The sequence below is a fragment of the Lontra canadensis genome, unplaced genomic scaffold, assembly GCF_010015895.1.
Source record: "Lontra canadensis isolate GAN:19392208 unplaced genomic scaffold, GSC_riverotter_1.0 scaffold25, whole genome shotgun sequence".
In the NCBI taxonomy this organism is placed as follows: Eukaryota; Metazoa; Chordata; class Mammalia; order Carnivora; family Mustelidae; genus Lontra; species Lontra canadensis.
This window is the reverse complement of record NW_022631019.1, coordinates 794,819-812,099: the sequence shown is the minus strand read 5'-3', so window position 1 is coordinate 812,099 and position 17,281 is coordinate 794,819. Positions and strand designations below refer to the sequence as shown.

Sequence of the window (17,281 nt, the reverse complement as noted above, 5' to 3'; positions counted from 1 at the left end):
GAGACGTGTCTCCGCATGTCCTCGTGACAGACGGACGGACGGACAGACAGACGCCCCACACAGCACTGTGCCTTCCATGTCGCCACAGTCCATTATTTCCCTGGTGGACATGCCCAACCCCCAGGCTCCTCCTGGTCCTGTTCTTGCGCATCAATGAGATTTTGGTCCTTCTGGTGAAAAATGCGCCTTCCCCCAGATGCCGGGAGCAGGAGGAGCAGGAGGAGAAGGAGGCCCGGGCACACATGAGAAGGCGCATGGACGCGGTCCTGGCCCTGAAGAACAGCATCACAGCCAACAGGGTAGGTGCCCGGCTCACAGCCATCATCCCTGGAGGGACAGCCCAAGAGCCTCCTGACACCCTCAGGGCCCTGTGCAACCCTCCAGGAGCCTGTCCAGGCAGGCGTGTGTCCTTCCGGGCAGGGCTCCACACCTGCACACTGCTTGGCCCGCCCTGCCGCGTCTTCCTGAGTTCCCGCTCCACCAGACGGGAGTCCCATGTCCTCAGACTCCCCACTCAGTCGCTCCCCCAAGGATCTGTTGTCCCCCGGTCTGTGCTGGCCCTAGCCAGGTCCTAGCTGGGCAGGAAGAAAGCCCCCAGACCTGTCCTCAGGGGACCTGGTCTGTGGGAGGAGTGATGACAAGGCGACAAGGCTCCAGGAGGACCAGGGCTTCCTGAGGCCGTGGGCAGGGGTCCAGGATCTTGCTGGAGGAAGCAACACCCCCGGGGCCTCAGATATGGCAGTTGGGCCTGGAACGTGGAGAGGGGAAGAAGGGGAACAGCATTTGCCAAGGCTTAGAGGCAAGAGAGAGCAGGCCTCTTGGTGGGAAACCCAGGGAGGCCAAGAAACAACCAGTGGGCAGAGGCCAGCAGAAGACAGCAGTCGGCGCCCTCAGGCTGCAGGAAGCCCCTGAGGGTCTTGAGGAGGGAGGGTCAGTGGGTGGGGCGGGGGGCCGGTGAGGGGTCGGGGCTCTGCAAACTTGTCTTCAGGAATCTCAGAGCTAGTTTAATTTCCCCAGTGAGACAGAAAGTTCCGGGGGGTGTGTGCACGTGTGTGTGCCAATGCTCTCTATTGCCAAGGAAACGCTCCGGAAATTTCAAGCATGGAGCCAGGCGAAGGCGGAGCTGGCTGAGCAGAAGTCCCAGACAGAGAAGGAGATGGTTCTGGCCCAGGGTGGCGACGCCTTCAGACACCTTTTCCATCAACGCAGGTGCCAGGAGCTGGAAGCCCAGAACCGGTGAGTGCGAGGCGCGCTCCGGGGGAGGGGCCCCTGGGCCAGCCCAGCCAGGCAGGCTGCTTCCCTCCCGGGGCTCCCCCTCGCATGGAGGCTCCAGCCGTCCCGCCACACCCTGCGCCCCAGACCCCCCACATGGGGCCTCCGCCGGGCCCCAGAGCCTTCCGGCCCTGTCTCCCCGGCGCAGCCATCCTCAGGCTCCTGGCCTGGTTTCCCGGTATCTCAAGAGCTGCCCTGAGACCCCAGAGTGGCTCGCTCTCCCTGTCTGTGGGCGGTCCATGACCCTCCTCTCGGGGGCTCTGGGTAGCCTGGGCTCACCCTCCTGGGCTCCCCTTTCTGATTTCCTCCAAAAGGGCACCCGGTACTGAGCCTCCTCACTATCCTGCATCCTTGTCATTCCCCCTGGGACCCCCCCCGTACCTCGCCCCCCAGGCTGCCCCTGCCCTGCTTCCCGCCCCCAAGCCCCCCACAGGCGTGGGCTTCCCGAGATCCCAAGATCAGTGTTCTGCCCCTGCTCACCTCCTGTGGGGCGTGTCCCTTCTCCCACTACCAGCCCCCCAGCCCCCAACCCATCATGGCCACCGTTAGGGTCTACCCAGGGGTGGCCTCCTGGTCGTCTCCCTGGGGACAGCATCTCCAGTCTAGGAGTCACCGTGCCCTGAGTGTCACCACAGGAGCTTTGCCATCACCCCACCCCACTACAGGCTCCCCAGGGCAGCTCCACCAAAGCCCCCGACCCCCGCCGTCTGGCACAGGCCTGGCACAGGGAGGGCCAGCGGGGAGGAGCCGGGATGAGTGAGTGTGGCCTTGCTTTGTGCCTCAGTGGGTGTGCCCCAGCCGCCAGCCTGGAAGCCAGGGGCCCGGGGCCGCACTTGTGGGGTCAGGTTTATTGTGGGTCCTGGGCCTAGGCCAGGCTGGGCTGGAATTTTAAGTCCTGGGTCTCCAGCCTGGCAGCCCTCCTGGCCTCATCTGCTCCCTCAGGAGCCAGGGGCTCGAGCCAGGACCAGTTCCTTGCAACCTCTGCCCGGGGGCTGGACCTGGGTCCCTGCGGAAGTATCTCCTGAGGGTCACTGTGCTGAGCCGGGGCCACCTGCCTCCACAACCCCCCACCCCAGAAGCCGATCAAACCGTGCATCTCGCCCGCTCTGGCCCACATGGTGTTTTCCCACAGCACCTTCGAGGAAGAGCAGAGGCTCAGAAAGCAAGAGATCGTAGGTCGGATTCTGAAAGAGGAGGCCAAGGAAGAGAGCAGGAAGAGGAAACAGTCGTCCCCTGCCAAGGCCCGGGACCAGCCGACTCTGCGGGAGAAGACGTGGAGTTACATCACGGACGTCTGTGAAGGGAAGGACACAGCAGTCCCTTACTGTCACCTGCTGGTGAGCCGGGAGCCCTTGCCCGTCAAAAGTGCACACCTCCAGGGGCGCAGACGGATGACCCGAGGGCCCGGGACCTGGAGTCATTGTATCAACCCCTCCGGCTAAGATCCAACGGAAGAAACTGCCCGTCCTGCCCCAGGATGTCTCCAGTGTGCTCTTCCTCAGGCTGTCCTTGCTGGGGGACCCCACGGGGGCGGGCGTGTCCTCTCCGCAGCAGGTGGGGCGGCAGGCCACGGGGCGCCCACCAGAGAGCTGTCTTTTCCTGGGTGATGCCGCAGGCACACAGACCCAGGTCTCTGGTGCCCCATCCACATGGGAGCCTCCCCCTGGGGACTCCACTGGAGGAAGCATCGCCTGCAACATGGTGGCTCCGGTCGCCCGACCTGTCCCTATGTAACTGGGACAGGCCAACGAGCAGAGGCCAGTCCCGGCCCAGGGGGCATTTGTGCCTCAGACTCCTGCGTCCTCCTTCTCGTGCATGCCCTCATCCCTTCACGCCGCCATCCCTACTGAGGGCCAACTCCGGCCAGCCCCCGGCAGCTGACCTATTGACCTGTCTTTGGGGATGTGGGGCAGGGACATGAGGCCCCCCGCCTGGGCCCAGGGCGGCACTTCTGCCCTTGTATACCCCAAAACCTCGAGGGCCGGGGCACTGGCTCCAACCAATGCACGGCCGCGAAAAGCCCCTCGGGGCACTGCCCTCGGCCTCTGTGGGGCCTTCACTCTGTCCCGAGGTGGTCTTCAGTCTTCCCCTGCTCCCCGGCCCCGTGTCCACACTGAGCTGCCTCACCTCCGGGCCTTCCTCCCTGCCGCTTCCTCCTCTTGCCCCCCCGGGCCCTCTGGCCCCCTGGCCGGAGTCTCCAGCCAGCTGCCCCAGGAGCCTTCCCTGCCCGTCCACACTGGGAGCCCTGTAGGGAGGCTGTGCCCAGGCCCCACTGAAGCCCAGTCCCAGGACCAGGCGTCCTCCGAGGGGTAGCCGTGAAGGACTTTTCCGGGGTGTGGTTCATAGGAGCAAAAATTAGAAATTGTGCAAAACTAAGGGTTGGTGAGAAGATACCAGTTGGTGTCTTGTGGATTCTTTTGTGGGTGTTGGAGAAAAATATTTAATGCTGTATAAAGATACTTACATTTTTTTTTAAAGATTTTATTTATTTATTTGACAGATCACAAGCAGACAGAGAGGCAGGCAGAGAGAGAGAGAGAGGGAAGCAGGCTCCCCACTGAGCAGAGAGCCCGATGTGGGACTTGATCCCAGGACCCTGAGATCATGACCTGAGCCGAAGGCAGTGGCTTAACCCACTGAGCCACCCAGGTGTCCCAAGATACTTACATTTTAAATGGGAAAAGTTACAAAACAAACTGTATTCCGGTCCCCGGGTAAGCCCCAAGGGGCTCTCTGTGAGGGTTATTTTCTTCTCGCTGATCTGTAACGTCCCTATTTTCTGTGATTAGTTACCACATTCTCTTCCCCAACAACAGGATGGCAACGGGGCCACACCCCCCAGAGCCTCACAGTTACTGGAAGCCATTTCCAGTGAGTCCGTCCAGGGAGACCCCGGGAACACCAGCTGGGAAGATGACACGCTGGCCGAGCCAGAGATCCCCGGGCTTTGGAAGGAAGACTACAAGCCGTACCAGGTGAGCGCTTCCTGCTTCCAGGACCCGAGGTTGGAAATGCGGGGCGCCTGATGGCCTGGAGCCAAGGCTGCAGACTGAGCCCCGTGCCCTCAGTCCCGTCGCCCAGGGGGACAGTCTTATTTGTGCCGCTCCCTGCTGCACATTTCCAAACCTTCCTGTTGGCCTGATTTAAAAATCTAGGAAACTGGCGTTCCTCCTGGTTGTGCTCTCTCTTTCTGTCAAGTAAATAAAATCTTTTTTTTGTTTGTTTTATTTACTTATTTTTGACAGGGTTGCCATTCTCAAAGGTCAGAGAAATTTCTAAGATACAGTGTTTCTGGATTTCAACAGATATTTCCCAAAATTTCTCAAACTATTCCTAGAGGCAAGATGAAGCTGTCGGGCTGCAGAGCAGAACGTAGAGCCTTTAAGTGCACAACTTCAGTGGCCGTCACAAGGCCAAGAATTAATGGGAACGTGGCCCTTTGGAAGGAGATGTTTAAAAGAATGTCCACTAGACAATCTTCATTGACCCTGTCCTAATTAATTCAACACGAATGAAATATTTTTTTAAAAAGCTTAAAAATCTAGGAAACTGGGGTATCTGGGTAGCTCAATCAGTTAAGCCTCCACGTCATTTTTTTATTTTGCTTTGTTGCTACTGAGACATTAGCTCTTTATTTTTTTTTTTAAAAGATTTATTTATTTATGTGAGAGAGAGTAAGAAAGAGCACGGCTGGGGGTGTGGGGTGTGGGCAGAGGGAGTGGGACAAGCAGACTTCCCACTGAGCGTGGAGCCTGACCCGGGCTCCGTCTCTCAACCCCAAGATCACGGCCTGAGCCAGAATCGAGAGTCAGATGGTACCTGAGCACTGAGGTGCCCAGGGCCAGCGCGGAGCCTGCTTGAGACTTTCTCTCTCCTGCGGCGCCTGGGGGCCTCAGTTGGTGACTGTCTGCCTTGGACTCTGGTCATGGTCCCAGGGTCCTGGGATGGAGCCCCGTGTCGGGCTCCCTGCTCAGCAGGGAGCCTGCTTCTCCCTCTCCCACAGCCCCCTCTCTCGCTCTGTCTCTGTCAAATAAATAAATTTAAAAATAAATAATGTATTTAAATTTAAATTTATTTAAATTGTTTAAATTATTAAAATAATTTATTTTAAAATAAATAAATAAATAAGATCTTAAAAAAGAAAAATATTCTCTCTCTCCCTCTGCTGCTCTCCTGCCAAAAAAATTAAAAAAGTAAATAAATAAAAACAGATAAATAAATAAACTGTTCAAAAATCTAGAAAACTCTGGCCTGCCATTACTTCCCAGAAATCTGCTGGGACCCTGGATGGGTCTACTCTTCCCATCTGTCCTTTCTGTCTGAAGTAGGGACCGCTGGCCTCGCGATCGCTGGGCTCCTTGAGCGGCCTGCCGGGCAGTGCAGGCTGTCCCTCAGCTGCTCCGGCCCCGGCTCTGCGCCGCTAACCTCTGCAGCCACTGACCGAGCTGCTCTCGGCCGCGGGGAGAGCACCTCGCTGGACCCGGGCTGGCCCTCGAGTATCAGCTGCCGTTTCCTGGAACCTCAGGTGCCCAAGGAGGAGGTAGACCGGAAGCCTGTGGGGGGGACGAAGATGGACAAGGACATCCTGGCCCGCACCGTGGAGCAGCTGCGCAGCCGAGTGACCCACAGGCAGGTGGTGTCCGGGCGCGAGTTCCGAGGTCGCCCCTTCAAGAGCAAGCCGCGGCTCGTCCACTTCAAGGTGAGCCCGAGAGCCCGCAGGGCCGCAGTCGGGGCGTGGCACTACCGGCACCCCCGTGCTGAAGGTGCTGGGGGGTCAGACAGCAGCCCCGGGAGGGCCCTCGTCCCAGCCGATGGCCTCCCTGGGAAGGGACGTGAGGAGGTCAGCGCTCACACGTCGTCTCAGTCACCAGACTCTGCAGGACAGGGTGCTGGCGGGCTCCTGGGATGGCACACTGTCCCCTCCGTGACACAGAGCCCGGTGCCAGCCCCGACCCCATGCTGTCCGAGGTCCCTGGGGAGCTGTTCCCCGCTCCCGCTCTCTGGGCTCTTCCCGAGTCTCCGGAGGCCCTTCCTAAGTCGGGAGACCTTGGGAATTGTTGCTGAGCTCTTAGGGTGCTCCCCATGCTGTCTCTGCCGGCGTCCTCATGTCCTCAGCACGCGGGCGTAAGGGCACATGGGGAGAGGCTGCCACGTGCTCAGAAGAACTTCTCTGGTTTTTCCAGGATTTTGATATTGGCAAAGTGTACAAGAAAAAGATCACGTTGACAAACGCCACCTACACCATTAACTTCTGCAAGCTGGTGGGCGTGGAGGAGCATCTCCAGGACTTCATCCACATCCAGTGAGAGGCCACGGGGCGAGGCCCGGGGGGTGCGGTCCCCTGTGTGTCAGAGCTGCTACCCCACACCCAGGTGGCCTTGGTCTGGGCTAATGCCTTCCGCTGGGAGGCGGCCCAGTCTGTCAGCTTGGGTTGTCCTGTCTGGGGTCAGCCCCCGCCGGCGTGATCAGGGCTGTGGCAGCCACATTTCTTCCCTGTCCGTGTTTTGGTGCCGCCCACTCTGGGTAAGATGTCCCTGGTGGTTGTTGGGCCTTTTCTATGAGAAGGTTAAAGCCATCCTTGCCTCAGGACAGTCCCTCCAGCTGTCTTTGTGTGTCCTCTCTGTCACCGTGCTTCTACGTTCTTCTTCTACGACCCCACTGGTGCGTGAGTTGGACCTTTTCACATCTACCTGGTCCCCTTTAACGCTTGCTTCTCCCCTGCTTTACTTCTCCCCTCCTTTCTCTCGTGCTGACCTGCTTGTGTCTGCGGCAATGTCTCTCTTTGCTTCTGCTCCTTAGCATTTTGCCTTCGGTTTTAAAAAAGCTTCTTCCTGGTTTCCACCAGCTTTTAGTTGATGCATTTGGAAGCCTGCGATGATCCGGGACAGCTCTAGGACTCCTGGCTGGAGCGCGTGGGTGCAGGGCAGGTCCCCACCGCCCATCCCCACCGCCTGTCCCTGCACTCTGTGCTCGCTGACCTGGGCTCTGGTCAGCTTCTCCCATGCGGGACATGCTGTCCACTTCTGGGGGCTGCTTGTAGGTCAGACGGGCATCTGCGTTCCCCCTTCTCTCTCTCCGGCAGTGCTGTAGGCTCTTGTGCCATCTGCAAAGGTCTGTGTGGGCAGAGCCCAGCTGGGAACTGCTGCTGGCCCCATTATTCTGTCCTGCCGTCCTGCCGTCATGCTGGAGGCGCAGGATTTACTTGTGGTCTACTCGGACTTCACGCTGGTCTGTGGGTCTCTGGGGGGTGTCTAGGGGCCCGACTCAGGGTGTCTGCTCCCTCAGCACCCGAAGCACTCCGCAGTGGGGCTGGAGCTGGAGTCCTGCCCTGAGGTTGTCCCCCCGCCCCATCTTCTGGTTCCTGTGGCTTCTGCTGGCACGTCGGTGTCAGCCCGAAGGTCCAGCCCTTGGGTGGTGTCTGGCTTTCCCTCTGGACTCCTTGTCTCCAGGGTCCTGAAGCTCCTCCAAAGCACAGCAGGCTTGGGTTGGTTTTCTTAGACACGTTAGGGCTCACTGAGGACCCAGACCTCTGAACAGCTGTGGACGTCTCCCCAGCTGGTGTCCAGGTGTGTTCTCGAGGCCGACACTCAGTCAGCCCTTCTCCCTCCGCGTCTACTTGGCTGTTGAGATTGCGTCAGTGGTCATACTTCTCATTTCCAGGAGCCCTGCACCCTGCCTCAGGCCAGTGGCTACCTCGCGACCACGTCTGGCTCCTTTCCAATGTCTGTGGTTCTCTATTTCTGTCCTTGGTCATTTTAACATGACATCTTTTAAAGTCACCATTCAGTCGTTCTTTTACCCGAGGCCCTTGGAGTTTGGCCCTGCCGTCTGCACGTGTGTTGTTGGTGTCCACGTGTCCTTTCCAACAAGGGAACCCCATCTTATCACCAGTGGGACTCTGCCCTCCCCCAGGGGGTCTCTGTGATGTGGCGTCGAAAACCTCCTTCCCACACAGACAAGTTTTGGTTCTGCCTGGTGCTGTGGGTCACTACCAGCCAAGGAGGAGACAATTACACCAAATCGTAGCTTATACATTTCTAACCCAACGCCAAGTACTCCCCACTGTAGGAATTCTCTGGGAGCTTCTTTTCCTCACTCAGGCTCCAGACCAAGGCAGGCTGACCGCCCCCTGAGTCTCCCTGTGGGAGCTGGGGCTCTTTCTTGGGATCTTTCACTGCAAGCGCGGTTCTGAGGGTCCTGACTGTGTGCGGGGTCAGTGCCAGCCCCCTGCCTGGCTCACAGCCCTCACACTGGTATTAACATCCTGCCCTTGGCTCCAGGCGGGTACACTCGTGTCCCCTGGGGGCACTGCTGTTTACTGCATGGCACCCGGCCCCTCCCTCCCTCTGCACCCATTATGTGAGTGTGTCCTGGGCCCTGGGACCTGCGGCTCGGTGCCTAGGACGGGCAGGAAGGGGTCCAGAAGGCCCGCTCGGTGGCTACTCTGGGCCGTGGCTACTGCGCAGCTGATTCCAGCCCAACCACACGTTCCCTGTCAATCTGATTGCGTGTCACACAGATGGTTGTACCCACAGCTTTGATCCCCCTGGTCCCATGTCAGCTGGGATGTCCTGCGAAGTACTTGTCACCTTCAAGCCCATGGTGAGTGTCTGTTCCAAAACCAGACGGTATGAAGGGACTTTCCTCCATCGTGAGTGGGTGGGGGGGGAACCAGGTCTCTGCCCCTCCCCAGGCTCTGCAGACACTGTTGTGGTGACGGAGGAGGGACACACAGGGCTCCATAGGGGTCCCACAGGCCCCTGTTCTAGTTCCAAACATGGTCATCCACGTTCCTGATGTTAGGAAGAATTACAAGCCTGCCCTGATGTTTGCTAGCCAGCAGGTGCCATCTGGTGCTGTTCTTGGGTCTAAATGGGGCGTGTTGGAATGTTCTAGTGGGCCCCGGCCAGTGCGAGGCTCCCTTGGCCACCGTGTGGATGCCCAGGTCCAGCCTGTGGTCCTGGAGCCACAGCATGTGTCTCTGGGTCAAGTTACAAAGTCACAGTGGTTGGGGGTTTCTATTTTTTAGATCAACAAAGATCTGGAAGGAAACGTCTCATTTATGGCTCAGACAGGGGGATTTTCTGTTCCGCTGAAGTGTTCCACGAAGAAATGTGCAGTAAGTGCAGAGACGCCCGACCCAGCGCCTCTGGGGAGGCCCTGGTGGCATTTCTATGGTGTGTCCCGGGTCCCTGCTCCATCTCATGCAGCCCCCGTGAGGCTGGGGCCAAACCCTGGGCAGGTGAGCACTCCCGACACCGGGAAGCCCAGACGGCAGGAGACCTGGGGGCTCGTCTCAGGACATGCCAGGCTCCCAGCAATTCCGTGAGGTCCCCTCAATTTCCCTTTTAAACGATGGTCACCATGGGGTGCATCACATCCCCAGGCCTGATAGCTGAAATTTGCACCTGAGGGCCACCTTCCCCGTTTTGCCCACCCTGCCTCCCGCAGCCACTGCGCTGCCATCCGCGTCTGTGAGCTTGGGTTTTGTAGATCCCGCATGGAAGGGAGGCCACACCGCATTTGTCTTTCTCTGCCTGCCGCGTCTCACTTCACACGGAGCCTTCAAGGCTCATCCACGCTGCTCCAAATGGCAAGATCGACTTTATCCGTCTGGTCGCCCGCGGCAGACGCGTAGGTTGTCCGCACTGGTTGGTCCTTGTGAATGATGCTGCTGTGATCCGGGTGCGGCTGTCTTTCTGAGTTAGTGCTGTCGCTGCCTTTGGATGCGTTGCCGGAAGTGCCGTTGCCGAATGCAGAGTAGCTCTATGTTTAACTTTTTGAGGAATCTCCATGCTGTTTTCCTAGTCGCGGCACCAGTTTGATTCCCCTTCTCCATGCCCTCACCGACCCCTGTTGTTTCTGGCGTTTCTCAGTCTCACCATCCTGATAGCTGGGAGGTGGTGCCTTGTTGTGGGCTGACCTGCATTTCCCTAATGGTGAGCGATGCTGAGTAATTTCCATGTGCCTGTTGGCCGTGCACATGGCTCCTGTGGAAGAGCATGTGCTGGGTGTGGAGAAGGGCTGCATCCCCAGCGATCACCCACCTGATTGCCTCATCAATAAGAACAGCTTTAATTTTACTCTCTATTTAAAAAAAAAAAAAAAGAAAGAACAATGTTCAGGTTCTCTGCCTATTTTTAACCGAACTGTTTATTTTTTCATTATTGAGTGGTGTGAATTCTTCCTATAATTTGGATGGCAAGTATTTTCTCCCATTCTATAGGTCACCTTTTCATTTTGTCTGCCTTTGCTTTGCGGAACTGATTCTTTTGAATATCGTTTTATATATTTTTAACTTATTACTGAGCTGTGGCTGGCAGACGAGGTCGTATTAGTTTCAGGACGTTGATTCAGCAGTGTTCCATGCCTTGCTCAGTGCTTGTCAGGATTTTTTTTTAAGATTTTATTTATTTATTTGACAGACAGAGATCACAAGTAGGCAGACAGGCAGGCAGAGAGAGGGGGGGAAGCAGGCTCCCCGCTGAGCAGAGAGCCCGATGCGGGGCTGGATCCCAGGACCCTGAGACCGTGACCTGAGCCGAAGGCAGAGGCTTAACCGTCTGAGCCACCCAGGCACCCCAGGATCTTTTTTTTAATTAAGAAAAATTTCAAACGTAAGGAAAAGCAGAAAAACAGCAGAGGATGTCTGCGCCCGGATCCCATCTGTGTCAACATTTACCACATTTGCTTGGTCGGTCTGTCTGTCTGTCTGTCTTCTGATCTGCTTGCACGTAAACCAGCAACATCATAACACTTAGAGAACTTCCACCGGTCTCTGGGATAAAGGGGGACATTCTCCCGCAGAAACCGGCACTTCGTGGCCCCTCCTGAGTAAGGAAGTCCACACTCCCTGCAGTGATGCCGTGTAACCAGCCGTCCCCAAATGCAGCGGCTAATCGCAGCAGCAAGCGTGTCGTCCTACGGTCACGGGTGTGCAGGCTGGGCTTGGCCGGGCAGCCCCATCCAGGCAGCAGTGTCCCTGGCAGGAGCTCCCCGTGGGCACCAGTTGTGGCATGTAAGTCCACGGCTCTGTCCTGACGAACTCTGTCTTTAGGCAGTGCTCCCCCACTGCCCCTGCTCTGGCCCCGGCCCCTCCTCGCCTTCTGTCTCTAGGGATCTGAAAGCGCTCAGTGCCTATGGAAGTGTGATCCCCCAGTAGGTGTCTCCTGTGACCATTTGTGACTTTCTGTGACCTTCTGTGACTGTGACGGGACTCATACACATTGCCGTATGGGTCAGAGTGTCTGTCCCAGTCGAGGTGGACTGGTGCACAGGCCCAGCTTCCACCCTGCCAGCCCTCATTCCCTGTGCCGCTGTCGTCTTCTGGATTTAGCTGGTTGTTTTTAGAGTCAAATGTTTAAACTCCTTCCCGTTCCCTTCCGTGTACAATCCGTAGCTCTGTCCCAGCGGTGGCGGTTACCAAGGGATTACATTCCGCATCCCAAAGTCACCGTGGCTTCGTGCCACAGCACAGACGGTCCGCTCCCCGCGGCTCGGCCCGCCCCTTCCGGGTGCGAACGTCCCAGCACTACACCCTGGGACGGTGCGTCCAAGACCGCAAGCTCGCAGTGTCGTGGCTGCATGAGTCTCTTAACTCACGTGGAAAACAAAACGTGGATTACAAACCAAAGCGACAGTAACATTAGCTTCTAGACCGATACCTGCTTAAAACAAACGCAGCGGCGGCCGCAGCGAAATCGGTCTCCTACGTCGTGCGTGGAGAGAACAAAACCCACAGTTACAGCCCTCCCGTCGCCCGTGCGCTCGCCTTTAGTGGGGCCTCCAGCGACGATCTCCCCGGGTCTCCGTTTGGCCCCCAGGCTCCAGGCACATTTCTTGCAAGTCCCTCAGCTTTTGTTCGTCTGGAAATGTCTCGGTTTCTCTCACTTTGGAAAGACAGTTTTGCTGGAGAAGAGTTTTGGCTGACGGGTGTTCCCTTTTGGTCATTTGTACACATTGGCCCACGGCCCTCTGGCCTCTGGGGCTTCTGAAGTCTGGCGACCGTCTTGGTGTGGCCTCATGTACGCTGGTGTCACCTCTCCCCTCTGTCTCAAAGGTCTGATGATAATGTGTCCCCGTGCGGGTCTCATATTCCTGTCTCTCGTCACACTCGGGCACCTGGAGCCGTATTCCTCGTCTCCTGCTGCTGGGCCCCCCGAGACGCGGGCACCGGCCCACGGTCCCCCAGGCTCTGCCGCTTCCTTTCAGACTCGACACCCCGTTGTCATATCTTAGCGTCCTCTGAGACTTTCTCCAGCCGGCCGCTGGTGCTGATGCCAAGACCAGTCTCCCGATAATGTGGCGACGGCCCACACGCTCTCCGGAGCCCCAGCGCGGCACCACCTGCCCCCTCCCCAGCAAGCGTGGCTGTCACCTCAGAGTTTTAGCAATGCCCATGCCTCCTGCCTGAAGCAGCCCCTTCCTTAGGCTGGACGGGTCTCCTGGGGCAGCGTGCTCCCCCGGTCCCACCGCCTGGGCCTCCCACACCCCGGGGAAGGCCGGTAGTGCCGTTTTCTGTACTAAGCTGCTGTTTTCTCTCTGTTTTCCCTCGTTTCCTAGTCTGTAGCATGAGGAGGAGTCGGGACAGACCTTGCTTGTGAGGGTGGCAAGTTAGGTTCTCTTTCTTCCTGTTTCCTCGTGGATTCATGGGTTCTGTGCGTTCCACATGCTTTCGTGGTTTAGTGTCTGTTCTTGGTGCTCACCTTGCCCCCTCACCGTGGCCATGGCAGCCCCGGGCCCCTGCTTCGGTTGACACACAGCATGTGTGCTGTGGCCCCGGGCCGTGACAGCTCTGCCAGTGGCCGCCAAGCCTCATGGAGGCCATGGGGAGCTGACATTTGCTGGGGCCTCCCGCCTCCAGGATGGCCACTGCTCCCTGGCTTGGAAGCCACCCCACACCGTGTGGACACGTGCCCCACAGCACGGGGCACACTATCTGCTGGGCAACGAGCCTCAGAAATAGTGAGTGCGTGGGGGAGTCAAGCTTCAGACCCCGGACTCAGTCATGGGAGAAGGCCGGGCACTGGGAAGCCCAGCTCCCCTGGAGGGCAAGGCCTCGGGTTCTTTTCTGGACGGACCTGGAAGCACTCATCTGCGGCCTGGCCCGTCTCCAAGTACATAGAAGTCCAGCATCCCCCAGCCCAGTCCGCCCAGCACGGGGTCCCCGTGTCCTCCGGGCTCTTCTGCACTTTGGTCGTGAGGCCACCGGGGGGAGCTGCAGGGACGAGGGTACCCAGGACCGACATGTGGTGGCTTCCTCAAGCAGGGATTGTTTCCGTCCCAGAGGTGAGGTGGCCCACATGCTACCCTGCCACCCCCAAAACTGGTTTCCAAGGCATTGCCCTTCCCAGTCAGAGGGAGGGGGCAAGGCGAGGTCCCCGCATGAGCCGGGAGTGGTGGTCGCCTGGTGAGCCCTGGCTGCGAGGTCAACGGGGCTGTGGAGTCTTCCTCAGGCAGCTCCGTGCCCCGCGGATGCTCAGGGGTCTGTCGTGTGAACAGGAGGAAGGGAGAACGGGTAGAGGGGCCCACAGGGAGCCCCTCCAGCCACCCGGTTTCATGGTAGACTGTCTGTCGCCCCCACACTCAGAACACACAGCCCCTGCCCAGGCAGCCGCCCAGGCCCACCCAGGCCCTGCCTCCAGCTCAGCACATTGGGGGCGGCCCCTCCCTTCTGTCCAGACACGGCTTCTGGACGTCTGACGACCCATAACCATGGGACAGGTCACATCACGTGCCCCCTAGTCCATCCACACACGCACACCCACACATTCCACACACATCCCCATGCGGCCACACACGCGCACACGTGCACACCCACACATGCACACAGGCTGCTCTGTCTGGTCTCAGCAGCTTCTGTCCTGCAGGGGCACAGGGGAGAGTAGAGCTCCTGGGCTTCCAAACCTGGGGCCCAGAAAAGCCCCACAGGGAGGCAGCCTGCACTCGACCTTCTTAGCCAGCGCCCAGACAGCCAGGTGCCTGTGGGCCCTGAGGGCAAGGGGACATGTGCCCTGGAGGACACGCGCCCTCCCGGAAGGAGGCACCTACAGCACACTGATGTCACCAGGACGGCGGCGGCCTTGCCAGACCCTCTGAGCGCGAGCATGTCCTCCCGACCCTCGAGACTCCCCCCAGCTTGGGTTTTTCTTAAATAACTTTATTGTTTAGAATAGTTTTAGCGTTACAGAAAAAAATGCAATCCTACAGCCAGTTTCCCCTTTTAACGTGTTAGTGCAGCACAGTTATCAAGAGTATTAACTGATATTGACATATCGTCACTATCAGCTAAAGAAGACACATTATTCAGATTTCCATCGATTTTACCTAATGTTCAGTTTCTGGACATCACATCTTGCATAACACGTTCCTTATGGAGGCTGCTTTGTGTGGGTCCTTGTGACTGTGACAGGTTTTTTTTATTAACATATATTATTTGTTTCAGGGGTACGGGTCTGTGACTCATCAGGCTTACACAATTCACAACGCTCACCGTAGCACATGCCCTCCCCAGTGTCCATCACCCAGCCACCCTCTCCCACCCCCTCCCCCCAGCAGCCCTCAGTCTGTTTCCTGGGATTAAGAGTCTCTTATGGTTTGTCTCCCTCTCTGCTTTCATCTGGTTTCGTTTTTCTCTCCCGTCCCCTATGATCCTCTTTCTTTTCCTCAACTTCCTCATATCAGGGAGATCATATGATGATTGTCTTTCTCTGACTGACTTATTTTGCTCAGCATAATCCCCTCTAGTTCCATCCACGTCATTGCAAATGGCAAGATTTCATTTCTTTTGATGGCTGCATAGTATTCCCTTGGGTGTGTGGGGGTGTGTGTGTGTGTCCCATTTTCTCCATCCATTCATCTGTGGATGGACATCTAGGTTCTTTCCATAGTTTGGCTATTGTGGACGTTGCTGCTACAAACATTTGGGTGCACGTGCCCCTTCGGATCACTATGTTTGTATCTTTTTTTTTTAAGATTTTATTTATTTATTTGACAGACAGAGATCACAAGTAGGCAGAGAGGCAGGCAGAGAGAGAGAGGAGGAAGCAGGCTCCCTGCTGAGCAGAGAGCCTGATGTGGGGCTCGATCCCAGGACCCTGGATTATGACCTGAGCTGAAGGCCCCACTACATTTGTATCTTTAGGGTAAATACTCAGTAGTGCCATTGCTGGGTTGTAGGGTAGCTCTATTTTTTACTTTTTGAGGACCCTCCATGCTGTTTTCCAGAGTGGCTGCACCAGCTTGCATTCCCACCAGCAGTGTAGGAGGGCTCCCCTCTCTCTGGCTGTGACAGTTTCTGAGACTTTCTCTTTTTTGATGACCTTGGCAGTTGGAGTCAGTTACTGTGTAGAATGCTCCTCCAGTGGGATTTGTCTGAAGTTTATTGCACGAGCAGACGGACGTGGTGGGTTTCGGGAGTAGGACTGCAGGCTTCTGGCCTCATCACATCAAGGGCAGCACTACCACGTGCCTCATAGCGCGACGCGCCCTTTGCCTGACTCGGTGTGGCTGCCAGGTCTCCTCCCCATGATGCTTCTCTTCTGCCGCCCTCCTGCCAGACTGTGCTCCGTGGGAGGACTCGAGGGGCGGGAGGCGCTCTCTGGCTCACTGAGGATTGACTGGCCACGTGAATTATTTGGAATTCTTCTGTAACGGAGATTCATCTCTTCCACATTCATTATTTTATAAAATCACGTCTTTACTTTACTCTTTGAGTTAGAATCAAATACAACTTCTCTGTTCCTGCCCACATCCTTCCTGGGAGCGACTCACCCGTCCTCCACGTCCCTCTGACGCGTGGCTGTGACTGTGCTCAGAACTCGTCTCGCAGCACGTCCTTTCTTAACGGAAAACACGCCAGGCTCATCTGCGCACCTCCTGCCCCCGTGCTAGAGAGAGTCCTTTCTCCAGATAGCCCTGCGCCTCAAGCTGGAGAGCGTCGTTAGCACTGGTCACGGGGGTGCCTGGAGGCTCAGTTGGCTAAGTTTCCGACTCTTCATTTTGGCTCAGGTTGCGATCGCAGGGTTGTGAGATCAAGCCCCACGTCCGACTCCGTGCCCAGTGCAGAACCTGCTTGCAACTCTCTCTCCTGTTCCCTCTGCCGCTCCAACCCCGTTCATGTGCACCCACACACGCTCTCAATAAACAAATCAATCTTTTAAAATAGAGAGAAAGAGGGAAAGGAAAGAAGGGAGGGAGGGAGAGAGGGAGGGAGGAAAAGAAAAAGAAAGGGGTGCCTAGAAGATGGGGCCGCTGGGGCTGGCCTGTTGCCCCAAACATTCATGCGGGTCACTCTGCTCTAATACAGTCCCGCATGGACCATTCCGGCCTCTTCCCCGGCTCACCTGTGAGCTCCGGTCCCACAGCGAGAGCGCGGCTCCCCCAGCCACCGCCCGCGCCCCGGTCGCTCAGCCCAGCGCGTGTGCAGTGTGGACAGCAAGCCCTCCCGTGGAAACGGTGCTCCTGCCAGAGTCCCCACGCTCCACACTCGGGGCTGGAGCCTTCAGCCCACAGAACCCACCCTCCCTGGAGCGACTCAGCTCAGCACCCTCTCCCCACTCTCTAGTCAGGTTGTTTCTTCAAACTGTGACCAAGCGAGATTGTTTCGTGACATCCGCGTTCCATCCTAAGATTTCCTCAAACTTCCAAATGATGTATTTTTCAGTGGACTTTACTACTGAGAGCAGCTCTGGGTTCACATCCAGCGTGAGGGGCAGCCGCCCAGATTTCCCGCGTGCCCCTGCCCCCACCGTCCCCCTCCCCGGGGGCCCTTTGTTCCGGCGGCTCCGACGGGCTCCAGGGGCCGGGTCTGCTGAGGGTCCCACACGGCTGTGCCTTCTGCGGTTTGGACAAAGCTCCAGCCACACGTCACCACTGCGGTCACACGGAGCCGGCGCTGTCAACCCCCGGTGCGCCGCCTACTCATTCCTCCCTCCCCGCAAACGGCCAGCAACCCCTGATCTCTTGACTAGCTCCTTAATTTTGACTTTTCCAGAATGCAATGCAGTTG

At 57.5% G+C, this 17,281-nt stretch overlaps 1 protein-coding gene across 1 annotated transcript in view; it reads left to right on the top strand.

Moving 5' to 3' along the window:
• The window catches only part of CFAP74 (cilia and flagella associated protein 74), a 64,808-nt gene that overhangs the window by 23,802 nt on the left and 23,725 nt on the right, over positions 1-17,281 (top strand). Inside the window, 8 exon segments of the mRNA XM_032863178.1 lie at positions 197-299; positions 1,079-1,236; positions 2,405-2,609; positions 4,089-4,247; positions 5,798-5,971; positions 6,456-6,574; positions 8,808-8,874; positions 9,302-9,391. Of these exon segments, the coding sequence (XP_032719069.1) occupies positions 197-299; positions 1,079-1,236; positions 2,405-2,609; positions 4,089-4,247; positions 5,798-5,971; positions 6,456-6,574; positions 8,808-8,874; positions 9,302-9,391 (1,075 nt within the window).